Consider the following 20,986-nt stretch of genomic DNA (forward strand, 5'->3'; position numbering starts at 1 on the left):
CAGCATTTTCCTGTCTGTTCATGTTATAATGATGTCAAAATTTATGGAGGCTTCAACTTAGATAAAAGTGTATGGATAAAACAATAAAGATGCAGCATTTTAATGTGTTTATTCTTCATAAAAGCAGCAATTTATGGTTATATTACAGATGAGATCCAAGCTGCTTGTGCAATTTTATACTTTGTTTAAATTTGTGCACCTACTTAAAATATAAAAATAAACAATATAACAATTAACTTAGGCCTATAAAGAAAAAAAACATAGGCCATAGGCCACAAGTACAGTACTCTCCCTTGAACTTTCCTGTTCAAAGTCAGTATTAAAAGCTCAGTATTGCTGCCAGACAACATTTTCTTTGTTTGTTAAACAAGTATAACATTATTTCTTCCAGTATGCATCATATGCAGCTAGTTTGTCATGGTCAAGAGTTTGTCAACAATTATTTCTAAATATGGGTCAAGCTGTTTTAGCTCTTCTTTACTACAGCCCAGCACATGATTCCCAACAGCATCAGTGGATACAAGAAATGTCTTACTCCAGTAGGCAGAGTCAACCAGGTGAGCATAAGTTATGTTTCTACAGTATATGGGTTCAATCCATGTGTAAAGAGTGCAAATATCTTAATCATTTTCAAGCACCATGCAGGGCAATCTTAAAAATTTGTGATCATGGATCATGTAAAAAAGTAGTTAAAGACTGCAACTTGCTTTGGTCACCTCTTGGCTAATTTCAGCCCTCAGCTAGAATAACTGACCTCTGCCCTGCCTTTGGTCAATCATCCTAGCTAAGAGGTGACCTCAGCCAAAGTCAATAACTGTATATAGGAAGCCAATCTATTTGCAGATAATTTCAGTGGCAATGATACAGACAACAGAGAGATCATGGACAACATAAATATTCTTAGCTTGAAATCTAATCACAAACTCTGTAGAGATATGAATACAAAATCATTGGACTGAGTATAAATTGCAACTTCGTCAGAAAATGTGCCTTAATTTTGCTAAAACAATTTCTATACTTCTCTCCACATCATCATTTCTCTAACTTATCAAATGTAAGTGTTCTTAATGTAAGTTTACTTATTGGATAGCTATAGTACCCCATGCAATTCAAATCACAGTCACCAGTTACATCAAGAAATTTGACATCAATGATAATATTCATCACTTTCAACCATGAAACTACTTTAATTAGTCATCTGCAGGAAAACGGACACCAAGCTGACGTCTGACTTCATCCAAGATTTCCATGTTCCACAAACTGTGTTCATGTGGCATAGTGCTGTTCTCAAGCTCTCCTAGAAAAATATGCATGTGTGAGAAACAGCAATCAAATATTCACATTCACAGATTTAAACAATGATGCTGAACACCTTTTGCACAAATATGTTTTTTACCCAGTGGATGTATAACTAAAAACAAGGCAGCAGAGCTGTCAAATGTACAGACAAAGTTAGAAAATTCTAAGTATAACAGTTTTTTCTTTCCTAGCATTTGTGGTGGCAGCTAGTGTGCAACAAATAGGGTTTTTTTTTGCAATTTTGATACAATATTACACAATGGTCAAGACCGTGTACCCTAAACCTTTTCTATAGCACTGTTTATGCTAACCTTTGATCAGGCATTGTCTCACAGCCTCTGCCTGGTACTGGAAACCACCAGAATAAGGAGAACTGCACTTTACTGCAGGCTCAGGAGCAGGAAAATTCAATGTCTCAGTTGGGGTTTTTAATTCCACAGGACACCACTGTACAGGGCCAATTTTCATGGAACCCTTTGATCCATATACAGTCACACTGTTTGTTGGGGTGCATGTCACTTCCAATGCTGTCTTGATAACTGCTGCCCTGCCACTGCTGTAAATGAGGGTTACAAAAGCTAGCTTATCTGTTCCTGGAAAAAGTAATACAAAATGTGCAGAATATCTGTGTATTTTCCCTGACCTTTTTAAACTTAACATATGTGATTTAAAAATTCAATACTAAATTACAATAAACTGCAGATCCGTTTGCTAGATACCAGTTTCAAGTAAATGTAATAGGCAATATTTATTTATCAAATAATAAACAAGTTATAATCAATATAAATCTATATAACTTAAAATTCATAATTCGTAAACTTACCTGTGTCATACAAATGCCCACTGGCTGATATCTTTGTGGGTTTCTCCCCATATATCATGGAGCAATACTGGATCCCATAGCAACCTATCAGCATCATTGATCCCCCTGATAAATTCGGACTTAAAAATTTTTCATCTGGATAATCTGACAAGTTGATGAACGCCCTGGTGTCAACTAATCTGACATCCCCAATGGAACCATTTGTTATTTCTTCTTGAAGTTTAATGGTTGCTGGGAAGAATCTGGTCCAAAAGCCCTACAGTAATAAAAGTATCTCCTATAATGAAAATGCCTACAACATACACTTGTCCTATGCTGTTACTATATTGTATTGATCTTTAAGGGTCCTTCAGTGCCAATTGCTTTCAGAGAGTATGTAGCTGTTACTTTTTTTGTTTCCCATTATAATGTATCACCACGCGTGGAGGGTTACATGCACTTGCTACTGAAGTTAACATTAATTCTGCAGTAAAAAAATAATTAAATGGCATGTTTAAATTGTTTTATCTTATGCTGCTTACTGCACTAAGGGAAAGTCTTGCATTAAAATGAGCCTACATAAAAAATCAAATAATGAAATGACAATAACATAATATAAAAATAATAACAAGGAAATGAATAAGTATTACATTAATAATAAAATAACCCTTTTCTTACCTCCATTAAGAACAGCTTCTTTTCTTTAGCCAGAGATATCATCTTCTGAGCTTCTTTGAGGTTGGAAGCCAAAGGTTTCTCACATAACACTGGTTTACCATGGTTCAGCATGAGTAGAGTCAGGCGGCAGTGTTCATGTGTGGCAGTGCCAATATATATTACATCTGAAATGGAGAATAATATCATACATCATTACATATTTATTAGAAAAAGGCAGGCTATGGTAGGCCTGCACTCTCTTGAGAGTTTTTCTTGTTAAATATTAAATTCAAAGAAAAGAAATTGTGATAATTCTTAAAACAATGTTCTGTTAGTTATTCTTATTATCCATGTCAGAAGGTAAATTATTTTGAGTATCTAACATGGTATTTTGATCATGTTTGGTTCTAACTTTCACTTACCCACATCAGCATTTTTGGCTAATTCTTCATAACTTCCATAAGCATTGGTGATTTGGTGTAATTTTGCAAATTCTTGTGCACGAGTGAGGTCCCTGGCTGCTACTGCTACAACCTAATGTGCAATTTAATAAATAAAATTAATCACAGATATTAGCTGCAAATTATGTAACAGCTATCTAGAATTTCCAAAATTAAACACATAATTACTGAAATATGGCTATTCTATAGAGTTTCAAATGGTTGTTTCAAACAAGAGAAGATAAGGATTGAAATTGGTAACATGTAATTTAAAAACATTTATCCTATAAGCGTATAAATAATTTCATGATTTTTTTAACCCAACATCATATTTATTAAAAATTGAATTTTTTTTTTATTTGATAGACTGCAAACTGATTCACCAGCAATTAAAACTAAACTAGAAAAAAGAACAATTCTGTTTATTCTTCAGAACCATAGGGAGTGGTTGGGGTGGGGTGGTGGTGGGAGCAGAAGTAGGAGACTACTAGTGGTGCTCATTTCTCCAAAAAGTACTTTGTGACAGCATTACTTGTCCATTGATGTACATATACATTTGCACATGCATGCAAGCAGTAATTAAACTATTTTCAACTCTTCATATGTACAGCATTTCCAATACCATACCTTGTGTTCTGCGTGAGGGAGAGTACGAATAGCACTGACAAAGTCATGGCAAATTTTCCCTGCACTGCAGATGCCCCAGCGAATACATGTATTGGTGGCCATCTGTTTTGTTAATACATAAAGAAAATTAAAACCACATCATTACAATAGAAATGCAAAATGGAAAATATTATGGCATAATACTGACATGATGTGGATAGTAATTGACACTAAGAACTTAAAATGTGATGCATGTCTGAAATATTACACAAGTCAACACCTGGGCTTTGAAACATTTTACTACACAACAAATCCTCATTCATAATTACACCAATTGGCCAAAAACTCAATCATAATATAATAGTGGCATCAAAGTAAATACTGGTAACAGTAGGCCCTATTGTTAATTGCATGAATGCACCAACTCCTTAATAAAATAGGCCTACTTTTTCATCAAAATTTTAGTCATTTAATTACCAACTCCAGCCTCCTTCAATTTCAAAGTGAATGTCTGAGATTTGTATACCTGACATAAGGCTTGCTCTTTAGCACCCAAGGTAACTTAACCCCCAACCCCCACGTTTTTGTGAGCAGATAGGGCCTACAGGAACGCTTGCTCACCAAAGCGACTTTACAAGCAAAGTAGGTCAAGCGACTTCATTATGGATGAATCCCATTTAATAGTTTGCAACGGTGATTCTGGCTTTAAAACCAAGACTTTTGAATAAAATTATTTACTAGATTTTCTAATTATGTATGTCGGGAGTCATCCCATTGAACGTAGGCTGGGAATTGATAGATAACGATAGGCCTTTATGAACTTAGCAATGATGACGTAAGTTCGTAACCCCCGTAAATTCATCGTTTCAGCGGTGCAAATACGACGCATGGTTGATGAAAACACTAGGAAACATTAATCTGGTAGACTTTGTCGATTCTCTGAACACTCTGAGTAACCTGTAATGATCAGAGTATTTACCTTTTGACTTTACTAATGGCGACAGCGCTCAACGCATCACGAGGTCCATAGGGGGCGTACCTTAATTGCGTAATACAATTCGCAATACAGCGCAACATTTAAAAAATAAAATAAACGGTGTATTATATCATAGAAGTACTTCTATGATCATATTGCTCTGTGTTGAGTTGTATTGCGGTGTTTTGCGCAATTTAGGCACATCACAAATAGGGCAGAGCAGACGCCACTCAACACTCTTTGTGAAAAAAATAATTATACAAGGGTGATCAAAACAATAGTAACCTTTTTTTCATAGCATTTTCACTTTAAAAATATATATATATATAGAAAAACTATAGATTCTATATGTCAGAACTCCTTGGTAGAATATATTGTTTCACGTGAAAATTAAATGAAAATAAATATGTATGTTCCCTAGAAAAATTATCAGAAAGTTTCATCTTGCCCAAGTACTTTGTGCAAAAGGAGACAGGGTTTTCTATTGCTGACTGAAACAAATACTGTGATTTTATGATAGTTTGACATTTCTGATATAATATTTGGACCATGTGTGCAAAATAGTTTATTAAATGCTTATTTTACTGTCAGTAGGGTGTACTGGTACCCCCCCTCCTTTATAATATTCAGTGACAAGCAAACTTCATTCATGCAAAAAAACTAACTGCTCTATTATCATAAATTTTTACAATGTTATACTTGTAGGAGATAAAGAACAAATCCAGTGATGAATGAATTTTCAAGCTGTCCGTTTGCTTTGTGACAGTAAAATTCATGATGTGTTCAAGTAAGATAAAATACATGGATCAAACTGAAGAAAGGCAAAATTTAAATATGTTTATTTAACACATAAAAGTAGCAGTTTATTTATATTAGGTTCAGTTCACTAGTCAGATTCATACTTTGTATAATTTTGTGAACTTACTTAAAATACAAAAGTAAACAATATAACATAGGCTCATGAAAGCCATATATCTCACTCTTTTCCGCACAGTTTGTGTTAAATGAAAAAAGTTTGTTAAAACAAGTAAAGTATTATTTTTAATAACTGCTTTACAGTCAACTGGCTTGCAATCCTGACAGCTTCTTGCATGCTAGAGATATCTGTCCAATTCAAGACATATAGTGTCTCTTTCATGTCGTTTCTCTCATCTCTCCTTTTGGCCTTATGAAAGTTTGCATGACCCATATATATATATATATATATATGGGTCATGCAAACTTTCATAAGGATTTATATATATAAAGCCTTCAGGCCTGGGCTTAGTCTTGTTGGAGTATGTGTCATAGAGGCTTATAGCTGATCATTTAATACCTCATTTTCCACCATACTTTTTAAAGCATTGAAAAAAGTAAAGTAGATGGCACTTTTCTCGAGCATTATTTATCTACAGAGTATTTGTCATCTGCAGGAAAACGGACACCAAGTTGACGTCTGACTTCATCCAAGATTTCCATGTTCCACAAACTGTGTTCATGTGGCATAGTGCTGTTCTCAAGCTCTCCTGGGTATTAAAAATTGAAAATTCTCTTGTTAAATTAATCTATTTCCCATTTCATATTGTATTTATGAAAATATTTTATTTCACAAACTGCTGATAAACAGAGATAAATGATAATAAAACATATCTCATTGTATAACCAATATGACTATAAGCATCTTCATTTGACACAATGACACTATAAAATATCCAGCTATGACACTATAAAATAACCATCTTATTGCTGTGAGCTTACCCTTTAAAAGACACTGACGTACTGCTTCGGCTTGATAGTGAAAACCCCCCTTATTTGGAGACTTTAATTCTGTGGCAGTGTCTGGAACTGGGAAAGTGAATGTCTCTGTTGGCGTTTTAACTTCCACTGGGCACCACTGAATGGGCCCTATTTCCATGGACCCCTCTGTTCCATATACTGTAACGTTCATTGGTGTTGATACATTAATCATTGCCTTGACAATCCCTGTCCTGCCATTGCTGTAGGTCAGTACTACAACAGTTTGGCCATCTGCACCTGAAAATATGGTAAACGGGTTAAAACCAATTACATAACCTCAACAACCTAATGTGGAAGACATTAGTTTCCATACAAACATTGGTGTACTACTTAGAGTAAAATTCATATATATATATATTTTAGAAATTATCTCACTTTTTATGACCTGACCATAACCTGCAATCACAATATGCACTCATTGAATGAGTGCATATATCAATTAAATTCAGGGCCACAAGAAGAAAGATTAGGAGGGGGGAGTATGTGCATCTTCATACAAATGCAACCTCTCATTACTTACCAATATCAGATTTGATTTTATTTGGATTTTATTGGTTATGATAACTTTTGTAGTAAACTGACTTTGCAATTGCTACTTAATGACTCGTCAAAGTTGGATGTGGGGAAATGATTGTCTAGTCCAAAAGTTATCCAATGCACCCTTACCTGAGTCCAGCAAATGACCACTGGCAGCTATTTTCACAGGTCTTTCCCCAAAGATCATAGAGCAATACTGGATTCCATAGCAACCCATCATTGTAACTGCCCCTCCTGACAACTCTAGACTTGCAAACTTTTCAGGAACAGTTCCTTTATAGCACCTGCAAGCAATTGTTTCAATGAGTTTGACTTCACCTATTGTGCCTTTTGAAATTTCGTCCATAAGTTTATATGATGCTGGGAAAAATCTTGTCCAGAACCCCTACAAAATATATAAATATATCAGTCTATACACAGAGACCCTTCTTTTTGAGAAAAATTAAATAGTTTTTGCAATATCAAAACCCCACCTGAGTAACATTTGTTTTGATGTTTCCTATCACTGCATGTTATTGATCATAATATAGGAAGAACCAGAAATAAATAGTCAGTGTGAGAGAAATGAATCTAAGCATAATGTGATTACTCCTTCCCCCCAAACAATAAATAAATAAATAAATAAATAAATAAATAAATAAATAAATAAATAAATAAATAAATGAATGAATGAATAAATAAATAAATAAATAAATAAATAAATAAATAAATAAATACACAGTTTACCTCCATTAAGAACAGCTTCTTTTCTTTAGCCAGAGATATCATCTCCTGGGCTTCTCTGAGGTTGGAAGCCAAAGGTTTTTCACATAACACTGGTTTACCATGGTTCAGCATGAGTAGAGTCAGGCGGCAGTGTTCATGTGTGGCAGTGCCAATATATATTACATCTGAAATTGCAAGATAGACTATTATATATCATACTGCTATCTCATTCTCTCTCTTAAAAAAAAAAATAGCACTCTGAAGAAGTGGTTCAAATAAAAAATGTTTGTTTTATAGATCATACAGAAAAAAATGGGTCTATTTTATATTTTGCTGCCAAACAATTTTTCTCTTTCTTTGAATGATGGTTTAATAGTGCACACACAGGCAAAAAGACAGGGTTGGAAAGGGTTAGTCAGTTTCCAAATAAACTGTTCTTTTGGCTAAGAAAATGTTCACTATGAATCAAGATTTGATCCAGATTTTATGCTGTTACATCAAAAAAGGTCAATTTTTTTTAGAAAAAAAAGACCCCCATTTACATCTGATGGCTACAGATTTGATACACTCCCTCATTTTTCAGTTAAAACCTAGAATATTCATTTTCATTTTAGTCTGACACAATGGTTTTATGTAATTACATCCAAAAAGGTCCACTAATTTTAGAAAAGAAAAAAAAAAAACATTTGAAACTGTTTGCTACAGATCTGATACCCTCCCTGCTTTCTCAGTTAAAACTTCGAATATTTATTTTTATTTTAGTCTCACACAATTCTGCCTTACCAACATTTGTATCCTTGGCTAATTCTTCATAGCTACCATAAGCATTAGTGATCTTATGTAACTTTGCGAAGTCTTGAGCACGGCTGAGATCTCTCGCAGCGACTGCCACTGCCTTAATAATAATAATAGTAATAAAACTTTTGTTATAATTCAATTTATCAAAAAAATACAATGTGTCAACTGTGTCAATACAAAAATGGTCAATGAAAACATTAAATTGAAGTGGAACATTCAATTTTAAATGTATCAAAATTTTATGATTAAAATTCCACAAAATAGCAAAGCAAAACTACGGCAATAAAGTTTCTATTAATGCTTAACTATAAGGTTTACCTTATGTTCCATTGGGGGCATGCTTCCTAGTGCACTGGCAAAGCTATTAGAAATATGTCCTGCACTACAAATGCCCCAGCGAATACATCTACTTGCAGGACTGACTGCCATCTGTTGGGGAAAATTAAATATTTACTGTGGTAGGCCTGGTTAACTTTTCACATTTTACTGCAATTCAGTTATGGACTAGTTACGGGGCTGTGTATCAGCTGTAGTCTCGCCTTTCATCTTAAAATAGCTTCTTATTTTTCAACATGAAATACTTTCCATTTTTATATTCATACTTAATATACACACGCAAAGTTTCAAAACCGTTTGGATGGTGCAAACCGTGCAAAAACCTTAAGCAAAGTTATGGATTACCTTGCGTTTCGGATGAAGCAGTTCGGGCAGCTACCCTTGCTGCAATGTCATCCAAGAGAAGCCACATTCACGCAACATGAATTCAGTCGCACCAAACACAATGGCATAAGCACCTACTAGCACTTGAGTTCATCAAAACAAATTTGGGCCGATCTATGCTCATTATCTGCACATACACCTGCTAGGGGATATATATATATATATATATATATATATATATATATATATATATATATATATATATATATATATATATATATATATACGGGTGGATAGGCTTTGATAATATAATAAAACAATGCATATCTTATCGTCCAATAGCAATAGTTTCTTACAGAGATTTTATAAATGTTTTTTATATTTATTTATGCATAAATCACCTCACCTTTGAAGGAGAAATCTCACCCTAGTGAACACAAGTGTTTCCCGTTAACTCTTTAAATATTTGTTCAATACACTTGACAGATCGTGTTATTTATTTATTCACTATTTATTATTCTGGCAATATTGTCACATTTCAGATGACTTTCCAATTTTCCCAGATAGTGACAGGGTTATGCTAATTGTCAGGGGCGGATTACGGATTATTTGGAGTGGGGGCGTTTTTTAGGAATGACAGGCCGCAGATGCGAAGCCGACACTGGGGGAGGATGTAACAGTTACAACACAAGGCCAGTGATTAGGGGCAATTGACCTGGATTTTCATTCCAGGTAAAATGACCCTAGTCATTTACTCCCTGATGATGGTGACTGACAGTCACAGAAATATTGGAGGTAATACCCACATATTTTACAAGCTCTTGATGAAAAGAAAAACAATAATTTGAATTATCTGATAAAGTTTGCTACTAGGACCTGGGAACAAAAGGTCTGGCACTTGACAATCAAGTTGATAAAATCACAAAACGCCTGTAGAAAATAGAGCATACCTGCCCAACATTGATTTGTTCAGATTCTTGACTAAGGGGTGCATTACTGGTGTCAAGGGCCAAGACTTGAACTTAGGGGTATGGCATGGCACTGGACATTACTCTCGATTTCTCCCCAAATCTAATAAAGCCTCAGTTGCTTAACTTTTGCCAATTTTCCAATATCTATAGGTTGTGTTGTTTAATACTTGGGGTCTCTTCTCTGGCGGCGGTTAATTGGGACACCTGTGCGGCCTGTCAATGCACCTAGACCCACTTTTGCCAGTGCCACATTTTCCATTGCCGAAAATATCAAATTTGTGAATAGAATGAGGAACAATGACAGTTATGATAAAATGTTTGGAAGTATCTGTCACCTTCGCCACAGTAACCATATGGGCTGTGCCGCCCCCCCCCCCCCCCCACCACCACCACAGGCGACACCTTGCAGAGCAAGCGCGCGTAATCCAGGGTGCAACTGAAAATAACCTTGTCGCGCCACCCTATTGGAGTAATTTTTTTCAGAAATCGAAAGGGGGGGGGGGGTCAGGACCCCACTGACACCCCCCGTAAATCTGCCACTGATTGTGGTCAAAGAGGATTATTAAAGCTGGTTAGTTGGAGATAAATACCGTATATCTCATAAAAATTTGATAAGTACTACTTATTTTTTACTTCTTTATGGTAAAATGTCACACTCTTCATCTTAAAACCTCCGCCACAAGCAAAGTTCTGCTTTATGCGTAACAGGGCAATTGTTCTGTAATCAAAATATATTTTGTGACTGATTACCATTTTTGACCGAGTTGGTTATGCGATGTAAAAGACATGCATCTGGGCCCAGTTTCAACAACACAGGATAGCGCTATCCTATGGATAATACTATCATTTGGATAAAACTGTTATCCTCTGGAAAGTTATCTTGAGGATAGCAGTCTTTTATAAACCACTGGAGAGCAATATCAGAGACAAAAAAAAAAAAAAAAAAAAAAAAAAAAAAAAGGATAATTGCCCAGAGAATGGCGCTATCGTGTTTATGAAACTGGGCGCTTATATTTATTGGTTGAAAAAGTATTTTCAGCCAATGTTACACAGGGAGGCCCATATGGCAAGAAAAAATATATAGTAAAACACATAAATATGCGTTCAATTCTCTCTTTTTGCATATTCTTTGAAAGGAAGATGGTGGATTATAAGTAACAGTAATGTAACAACTTGGACGAATAAAACCATGTAAACGCTTTGCAATTTAACAGAAGGTACCAAGTATTTTAAATTATATGCTCTTGTCGAACATATCTCCGACTGATTTTTACACAATCAGCATTTTTCTTGTTATCCTTTAATAACGATAATGGCTAAATGGTTCAAGTCTCAAAAATTTCGCCAACAGCATGCCTTTTGAGGTATCCAACTTGAAACATCCCGCCCTGTCCACCACGCGCTCTGTTGTCGGTTTTATGCTTTGTCACATGACCACGTTGTGTTTTCACGACCCCGGCAAAACTTTGTCTCATCACTATATCGCCGAGTTTGGCGCGATGGAGGATGAAAACTGCCAAGAATGTCACGATTGTGGCAAAAACGTGGCATCGGGCACCTGTACGCGAGCTGTCATCTTCATTACAAGTGCGAAGAAGGCCCTGTCAACAATGTGGTTAAAAGAAAAAGGATGACAACAAGGTTTTGGCTTCGCTGGACGAGTCTATCTGGCGGTGTCTTGCTTGAAATATCTAAACTCAGTACAATGGGGTGGAGATTCACTACTTATTCAAACACCATTTATTTGCCTAAAGAACATTGTCATGCGAAAGGTGAGTTTTTCACTCTTACTGATTTATTAAAAAATTACTATTTTTCTTTACTGTTGTGTACTACCACCCCAAAGGGGCGAGTCCAAGTATGTGAGGGCGCTAACAGCTGACACTGACCAAGATGCTCTCACGGTCGACCTTGGACCTGTAAATGATAAGAGCTCTCCATTTTGTGAATATCTTCTGTTTAGTTTTTATTTAATTTCGAAGAATAATGATTTCATATTTGAAAGCACCAACATTCTTTCTACCATAAATGGTCGTCATTTTTAAATGGCAATATGATCAACCAATTAGATCGAAGCAATATGCCCACGTGACGGTATTCGACCAATCAGCTTATTGGACTTTGAACTTCCTGTGGGCTTTGTCCTTCACCCAGGGTTAGTAACGAATTTTACTACTGTACACAGAATAAGTAGTACTACAGTTTGAAAATATTGACGTTTGCCTATATTTTGCAGAATTAATGGCAAATATTAATTGCATAATTTTTGCAAGGTAACAGTATATTCTTCGTTTGCTCGATGTCTTCCAGATCGTTAGGAAATTTGGAAAATTTGGAGTAGAAAAGCAGCGAGCACCTGCCCTGGATTTTAAATTTCGCTCTGGAGGGATTTAAATTTGAAACTGCCATCACACAGTTGGACTATGGAGTTCTACAGAATAGGTGATACAGAAACCATGTCGATGCAGGAGCTGATTGAGGGCGACTTGCGATCGGAAATTGATAACATTTTGAGGAATGGAAACCTTCAAGATTTAAACACCAGTTTAAATAATTCGAATAGTGTCAGTCATCACGTCAATGTCAACGGCCATGTTGCAGCCATCACTTCTTCTGCTGTAATTCAAATTCAACCACCCCTCCAATCTGTAGCTCAGGTTCAGACCACAGGAGGTAATGTAGACTTAGAATCATCTGCTGGCTCAGAGTTGGGGAATTTAAGCTGGCTTCACAATGTGGATGTGCCCCAGTTGTCAAGACTAGCACAGGCAGAGAACAACAACCCTAACCTGCTTGTTAATCCACAGACTGGTATGCCTATTCAGACACAAATTGGTCAGCCCATGGCAATCTCCATAGCAGGTGCTGCTCCTTCCCCTGCTGGCCACGGAGCACCGCAAGTGCAGTATGTGACAATCACTAGTCCAGCAAATATTGCAACTACTGCTCAACAGCCCATGTACATACAGCAGCCTGCCTCCACTGCAGTATTACAGCAGCATCTACAGAGTCCTAACGGTATGCAGAATCAACAGCAATATTTCCAATATCAGCAAAGCCCTCAGACTTTTAACAACCAAAGACCTGCTGCGGTCGCTACACAAGAAACGGAGAAAATGTTCCCCAAGCCTGTGTATTCTTACAGCTGTTTGATAGCAATGGCACTGAAAAATAGCAAGGCTGGGAGTCTGCCAGTCAGTGAGATTTACAATTTTATGATGTAAGTACTAAGGATTAGTTTTTACAATTTTGAATAATTGTGACTGCCAATGTTTTCATCTGTTTTGCTTTTATTATATAAAAGAAATAAAATCTGAATTTTTGATAGTGGAAACAACTGTAAGATTTGTTTACAAAAGATGTATGTTTTGAAAATCAAAGACGCGTTTTACCATACTAAGTGTCTGTTATTCCAGTTAAATCAGGCAGTGAAAAATGAAGACAGATCAACGAAAAGTTATTGAAATTTACTTGGATTGAATCAGTGATATATACTAGGAGCAATTTTTATGTTGTTGTAAACTAAGTTGCAATTGTTCCACAGCATATTTGTAGCTGTCATGAGAAGTTTCTTCAAAATGTCCAATGTTATTTTGGTGGTTACTGTAGCATAATTTCCCCTTTTCTTTTATGATCTAAATCTGCAGAATCACTTTCATTATCACTTGCCATATCAATTATTCACCCACACACTTATTTATTTACAGAGAGAATTTCCCCTACTTCAAGTCTGCTCCAGATGGATGGAAGGTAGGTATTAATAACTTGAACAAAATCAATAAAATTGCATGGCTAATAACCGGGAACTTCTGTGGTCTTTGTTTTCACAGAGTAATGACATCAGTGTTCAATATGAATGTATTATGTCAAAGAATAGAACTATTATCCATGTTACCGTTTATTTCAAGTCACCTGTTTCATTGATGAATAAGTTATTAGTGTTATATTGTGCACAATACACTGCAGTTGTTTTGTTTATACAGATTGTGGGCTTGAATGTATTGAAAAACTCACTAACTATAGAAGGTTGTATGGAAATACCTGTTATCAATGGAAACTGCTTGCAAGGAATGTTGTGGCTCACTTTAAAGGATATAATGACAAAAGAATGAGTGAAGAAATGTTTTATGTGGTAAAGAACACGTGTCGATATCAATTTTTGTATTTTGTCAAGCATGTTGATATTAATGTGGTTATTGATTTCTTGAAGACTTAATTTTGTCAGCCCATATTAATCATCATTATAGATTGCAGTGTGGAATTGTTCATTATGATGAAAAAAGACTTAGATTATAATCAAAATGCAGTATTTTGGTTATTCATTTTATGTGATAGCCTCTTTCATAAATCTGTTTTCTATGAGGGAATTATTCAGATACACTAAATTTGAACCAAATGTAGAAATATGCCTATAACAGAAATGCATTTCTTCTTGAAGTTGAAGCAGTTTTTTTTCACTAGGTTCTGTTAGCCATAATGCAGATCTAAAACAAAAGATAATTATGTCACTTATGTCCATATATATGAAAGCAGGGATGATACTTTGGCCCTTATGTAGTTACCATGTAGATATATATCCTGTAATTTGTACTCATTGTACATAATTGCTGCTTAAGTGCTTTGATTACAATAAAGTCACTCTATTGTCTATAAATAGTATTCTCTAAAATAAGTGAATGGATATTATTATCAATGACAGAAATCCTGAAGATGATCTGAATGGGGCATATAAGTGATGGACCAAGAAGCTTTAAAATGAAACATGTGCAGTGTAAATATGTGCCTGACAGGTTTGATTTGAAGAGTTGAGTCACCTAAAAGTTTTCTCTCCTATCAGCAGGAATGTTTATAAACACCTAGTGTTTTAAATATACTGTGACCTTAGGATGACCCAGGAAAATCTAAGTAGCACCTTTGAACAAGATGCAGTACATCATTAAATTATGCAGGTGACTTAATCTGGTTGACCTTGATGATGAAATACAACTAGGGTCATGGGAATTTGATATTAGTTATGTACAGCTCTCTTGCATATTAGATTTCAGTCATTTTAAATCGATTTTGAAAAGATTTTTTGAAAGTCTAAAAGTAATTGTGAATGTGACATTTCCAGTTGTAATTATTTTTCTGTTTTATATTTACTTCAGTTGGTATAAATATGTTAGATGCTTGTTTCTAAATAGATTGGGCTTCTGTCTTCACATATATGTCTAAAATGCATTTCCGTGAGAATGGATACTTGCTTTGGTTCATAATGATATTGCTGTGATTTTGCCATGTGCCTTCTTTCATCCACTTGTGTTTAAGGAAAATCAGTATTTATTGCATAAGCCACTTGTAGTGATAATGATGGCTTTTCTGATTGAATCAGTTTTGTCAAATAAAGACACATGATTTAATAATATGAGGATTAAGAAAGATTTGGGTTAATTACATGTGAAACCTGTTTGACAATGTTATATCTTGCACAAAAGATTGGTCTTGATATGTTAGGATATGATATATGCTTACAGTAGAGCTTGAATATGATGGCCTTGCATAAGCCTATAATGCACTGTTTCTGGAAGTCCTAGTTTTTGTGCTGAGAAAGAATGACTGCATATGACTACACTTGGCAGACATGATTGATGATTTTTGCATATATTGTATAAAGTGTCACATGATTTTCGGTTGGAAAATTGTATGTCAGTAATGGTTTGATATTTCCCTTTAATTACTCTCTACCAAAGACCAACTCGGTGATGTCATCATTTTTTTTATGCAAAAAGTTACACTGGACTGTAAAGAAATGTGCTCTGAATAAGAGAAATATCTGTCAATATCTAAAAAAACTTTCTGCATCCTTGGTACCGAATAACTTCTTTTGAGAATTTGGCCAGGCATAGTCCGTCTCTGAACACAAGTTACAACAATTTGCAGTGTATAATAGTCACATTTGCACAATTTTTTTTCATTTCCTTCCAGAATTCTGTTCGCCACAACCTGTCTCTGAACAAGTGTTTTGAGAAGATTGAGAATCCAAAGGGTGGAGGGACCTCCAGGAAGGGGTGCCTATGGGCCATGAATCCTGCCAAAATAGAGAAAATGATGGATGAGATAGCCAAATGGAGAAAGAAGGACCCCATTGCTATCAAGAGGAGTATGGCAAAACCAGGTATGTTAAATGGTGTGGCATGAATTCATGGATTTTTTTTGACTAACAAGTTACATGAATTACAAGTACCAGTATATATTTTTGGTGCTTTGTATGTATTAATCTATATTATGAAACCTCATCAGCAGAATTGAGAAGAAGCAGACTTTTTTGTTGGTGATAAACAAGAAATTGAGCTAAACTCTGTCTGTATGTGAGTATACCACTTGTTTTGTTGATATGCAAGAACCACTTTCTAAATATATTTTGGGGTCATTCAAATGATGCATGTTTTGGCAACAATTTTCAAACAGGGAAAATGGACATTCTGATGGTCTGAATAAAAGAATGTTTCCATTTTAGTATGAAGTCACAATTTATAAGTAAAACAAATTCATGTACTTTCTGTTGCAGAAGACTTAGATATTCTAGAGAAAGGAGAAGCAGGTCTTCCTCCTAGCAACAACAGTATTCAAGATGATCCAGAGCCAATGACACCTGAGTACAACATGGATGACCCACGTCTGCTGAAAGACCCAACTTTGTTGAAAGATTCTGGAGATTTCTTTGGAACTCTGAATGGATTAGATCATAATCTAGAACTGGATCCTTCTCTGTCAGAGCTAGCCTTACAGGTAGGATTTGGGTTTTGAATTGTTGAATGAAATATTATTTTGAATTTTTAGGCTAAATGAATACTTGTACAATTAGGGGAAAAATAAAGTTAACTTAAAGTAATCTTTTCTTTTAAACACTGAAAGAAACTATTGAGTTTACTGAAGCATAACATTAAGTAAATTGGCTGAGAAATTGAGCTAAATTTTGTCTGTATGTGTATGTCACATTCTGAAGGAGCTGAAAAAAAAAAAAGTAAAAATGAATACACTTGGTGGGCAATGCTGTCTTTGATGTTTATGAAATAACATTAAATCTGTTTTCTTTCAGAATGGCATCTGGGATGACTTTAACTCAGACGATCTGAACCTGGACATTCCAATCACCACATCTCCATTTAATATATCGGGATCTTCACTCCTGAATTTTTCTTCCCCAATGAGCTCAGCATCACCTACTACTTTTCTAAACAGTCCCAAAGTAGGTATGTTTCTGGCATGTTTTTTTTTTTTTTTTTTTTTTTTTAATACAAACAACTTAAGCAAAATGTTAAATAACAGTAAAGTTTAATTTTTTTTTCACTTGGATGTATAAGAAACCCTTAATTTGTTATTAAGAGGCAGTAGCTTGTTTCAGTCAAATAATTTAAATTTTGTATGTTTTACGCTGAATAGTGACCTGAGATGATTTTGTGGGCATGTCTTAAGGGTTACATCAATATACCTTTTTAACACTCCTGTCGATGTTTATATATAGTGACCTTTATTCTTTACCTATTGTTACATCCAATTTACAAATCAATAAAATATGTGAAGTGATTGAAATAATCAACACCTATGCTTGTTTATCCCATTAAGCTATGGTAAAAGTATTCAAGATCACCCTGACGTTTTTAAATTTAAAGCTGACATTACCATCTTTCAGGTAGCGTAAAAGTGGAACCAATGGAAAGCGCCACTAATATACAAGGCAGTTATATAGTTGAAACCACTTTGTCAGGTAGTGTGAAAAGCCGGCCTACAACTCCAAGAACCATAGGGACAAATACATGACAAACTTCTGCAGAACATTAGACTTTCAAATTGAAAATCTGACACACATTTTATCATCACAATGTTTATATGCAATACATACAAGGTGCATAAAAAGTGTATATTATACTGCCAATTATAATGTATGACAAATTGATTTTATAAAAGTAAGCAGATAGAAGTATGTCTTAAACTGTAGACAGTTTGACTAAAACTAAGGATTATTTAATTTAATCAAAGCTTTTGCGTCCTAATTATAAATGTGAAGGTTTTTAATCCAAAGTAAGGTTGTTCCTGTTGTAGATTTTCATCATATTTTGGTTAGTTGAATTGATTGATGATAAGCTAAGGGTTTTAAGGTAACCATAACAATTTGGCAGTCTTAATCATAGACTAGTCTCCTTTGTGTCATCATCTTAATATTTGTTTATATCTTTTTCCCATGTAGGACATAATGCTGAAGTTTGAATTGTTTTATTTCAATGAGCCCTTTAAAAATTGTTACACTGGAGGTATACAATCATGGTATCATATTTTTTTCTTTTCTTTGTGTTAAAGGGCCCTGAGTGTAAGGATTTATGTAAAATTGGACAAATAACTAACTTTTTTCCTTATCTTTTTGAAAGTGTGTTTTTGTTTTGTCATTAGTAAGATGTAAGGTTTTTGTAATTTGGATTTAACTTTGTCAATGAATGATACTCTGTAAAAAATACACTTTGTTTCTCTCATATTTTCTCAAATTACAAGGTGGTATTTAATGTTTTTTTATATTTAGGGAGAGAAATCACGTTTTTTGGTGTTGTAAGTAGTGTATATAGCTGTACATAGGTAATTAACACTGGCACAGGTAGGCCTGCTACATATATGTATATAATATAAGAATGGAGTGAGAATGAGAAAGATCGGTTCATAATGATTCTATTATTGCTTTTTAGTTAACAGTATGAGGTGAATGTTTAGCCAGCTTTATTTCACTGGAACTGTCTTAGGAGAGAATTACCTGGCATTGCACTTTAATGCTAACCTTATTTTAACGACCACAGATCAAAAATTCTAAACCCTACAGCTATCACTATTTTTTAATGGAGTATATAGAAGCGCTCCATTTATTTTGCTTTTCTAAAATGTGTCATCTGGTTTATGTGCATTATCCCAAAATAAGATGAGTGATTGACATAGATATAGATGATCCCTGATTACTTCTAGGAGGCGAGTTCTAACTATGAAACAACACACAAAACACAACAAGTGGTCTCTAACTGTTACATTTTCTGTGTAGTCAAAATCAGGGCACCTTTGCATTGTTATCTATGGTGCATTTTTGATGCAAAGATCCACCTGGTATATTTTTGTCTTTGAAATTCAGTTGTGTATCAAATATAGTCTAGCTTTGTACACTGCAATGAAGTAACCAAAGGTGCCACAGGTGTTTTTTTCCCCTGGCAGTAAAACGGTGCTTCTTCTTGTCCTGTTTGCTGTAGAGTTAAGGTTTTAATATTGTGTTAATACATTGTTTTTTTACAAAATCAGATATGAAAAATAAAAAAGTGATCTACACTGCCAAGTATAATAACATCAAATGCTCAGGTGTGGACTTCCCAAAGGCAGCATTCTCACCATTAGTCCACAGTGTCAACAGTGGTGCAACAATAATCAATTATCTGTCATTTATATGGTGTCAAGAGAGCATTTGTTTTAATTTTCTGTATTTGTGTCGCATTAAGAACAAAGGAAGTATGTACTATGTAACAAATGTCTAGTGTCACATGTACTGCACAAAGTATATCCAAGTCAAATGTTGGTGCACATAGACCAAGATTTTAGGATATTAGCTGCATTTTGGTTAAGCGTTGCCTGGAGGTGTAGTCCATATTTGGTCTAAATTAGTCTAGTTGAAGACATGGATGAACCACTTGCCCATAATGCAATTTTAAGTTCACCTGGGCATATTTTATCAAGTATTAAGTCTTTTTAGATGAGATTGAGCAAAAATATCATACTTGCATTAAGATGTCCAATGTTTTAATACATTTTATGGTGCCACTTGGTGCATATCAAAGCAATGTATTTCTGGTTGCATTTTTATGCTTGCCTGCCAGGTTTTAAAATATGCATGATCAGTTTCACAATGCCACGTTGAGCCTGTAAGAACAGCTGAAGGATCTATGCAAGCTGAAGTGCATTTATTGTTAAAGTTATTGCTTTTAAAACATTTTGACACATTTACAATTTTTGTCACTCATTCCATCTACATTTACTGTATAACACATAAATAGGTAGATCATAATCTGTGCAGCTTTGTATTAGCTACTGTAAGACCTTTTACAGTCTAATTTTTATGATTGTTTGCACTGTAAGTGATGTGTGGTAACAAAATTGGTGCATTGCTTTTACCCTGTATTTTATTTGTGTCTGAAGGTAGTTGACAATCATTTTGGTCAAAATAATGTAAAAATGCCAAAATGAGTAAATTTGTGACCTATGGCTCGCATATTAAAACTGAATACTACAGAAAATGGCTGGTTGTGTAGTGTTTACTGGCATCCAAAAGCCCATTGAGTAGGCACAGAACCAATTTGAGTTGAAATTGAAGAGATAACTCTAGAACCAGATTAAATGCTAAGAATTGAAATGCTTGATTTTTAGATTTTTTAAAGGCAAAACTGAATACTACTGAGAAACCACTGTGTGATAGTGTGTTAGAAATATAGAAATAGTCAATGTAACATGTACTGGCATTAATTTTATTTTCTCCTAGAAAATGCAGATGGATATACCGTTATTAAAAACTGAGAAGACATGGTATATGACCCCTTTCTTAAGGATATTTTATTTTAAGAAAGAGCTTGAATGTTAAGTGTCTCTGATTAATTAATCATTGTCACAAATGCACAGATCATGTAATAATTATAGACAAACTGGCATTTTGAAATATTATCAATAAACACATGACCTTAATGGGAGTGTTGTTTTGTGCTAT

At 34.8% G+C, this 20,986-nt stretch overlaps 3 protein-coding genes across 8 annotated transcripts; 1 reads left to right on the forward strand and 2 right to left on the reverse strand.

Moving 5' to 3' along the window:
- Positions 1–92: 92 nt before the first annotated feature.
- LOC106174128 (trans-1,2-dihydrobenzene-1,2-diol dehydrogenase) lies at positions 93–4,932 on the reverse strand. Its single transcript, XM_013555537.2, has 7 exons — positions 4,784–4,932; positions 3,826–3,927; positions 3,181–3,292; positions 2,780–2,943; positions 2,123–2,378; positions 1,611–1,892; positions 93–1,297 (listed from the first exon to the last, which is right to left on the reverse strand). The coding sequence occupies exons 2-7, from the start codon at positions 3,925–3,927 to the stop codon at positions 1,191–1,193; spliced, it is 1,023 nt and encodes a 340-aa protein (XP_013410991.2). The 5' UTR covers positions 4,784–4,932; the 3' UTR covers positions 93–1,190.
- Positions 4,933–6,011: 1,079 nt separating this feature from the next.
- Positions 6,012–11,790, reverse strand: LOC106174125 (trans-1,2-dihydrobenzene-1,2-diol dehydrogenase). Of its 3 annotated transcripts, none has more exons than XM_087005896.1 (7): positions 11,584–11,790; positions 8,915–9,025; positions 8,582–8,693; positions 7,820–7,983; positions 7,223–7,478; positions 6,518–6,793; positions 6,012–6,285 (listed from the first exon to the last, which is right to left on the reverse strand). In XM_087005896.1, exons 2-7 carry the CDS (start codon positions 9,023–9,025, stop codon positions 6,161–6,163), a joined length of 1,044 nt encoding a protein of 347 aa, XP_086862022.1. In that variant the 5' UTR covers positions 11,584–11,790; the 3' UTR covers positions 6,012–6,160. The 3 variants fall into 3 exon arrangements, with proteins under 3 accessions (XP_086862022.1, XP_013410987.1, XP_086862025.1); XM_013555533.2 differs by lacking the exon at positions 11,584–11,790 and adding an exon at positions 9,278–9,428; XM_087005899.1 differs by lacking the exon at positions 11,584–11,790 and adding an exon at positions 9,212–9,232.
- A 58-nt stretch (positions 11,791–11,848) lies between these two features.
- On the forward strand, positions 11,849–20,964 carry LOC106174124 (forkhead box protein N4-like). 4 transcript variants are annotated; one of them, XM_013555530.3, is made up of 7 exons: positions 11,849–11,999; positions 12,538–13,447; positions 13,935–13,977; positions 16,192–16,381; positions 16,775–16,995; positions 17,306–17,459; positions 17,900–20,964. In XM_013555530.3, the coding sequence occupies exons 2-7, from the start codon at positions 12,651–12,653 to the stop codon at positions 18,025–18,027; spliced, it is 1,533 nt and encodes a 510-aa protein (XP_013410984.1). In that variant the 5' UTR covers positions 11,849–11,999; positions 12,538–12,650; the 3' UTR covers positions 18,028–20,964. The 4 variants fall into 4 exon arrangements, with proteins under 4 accessions (XP_013410984.1, XP_013410985.1, XP_086862001.1 ...); XM_013555531.3 differs by lacking the exon at positions 11,849–11,999 and adding an exon at positions 12,285–12,382; XM_087005875.1 differs by lacking the exon at positions 11,849–11,999 and having other exon boundaries at positions 12,389–13,447.
- The last annotated feature ends 22 nt before the right edge of the window (positions 20,965–20,986 follow it).

This window comes from Lingula anatina, chromosome 1, assembly GCF_051362555.1.
Source record: "Lingula anatina isolate TDL-2025a chromosome 1, LinAna3.0, whole genome shotgun sequence".
Classification (NCBI taxonomy): domain Eukaryota; kingdom Metazoa; phylum Brachiopoda; class Lingulata; order Lingulida; family Lingulidae; genus Lingula; species Lingula anatina.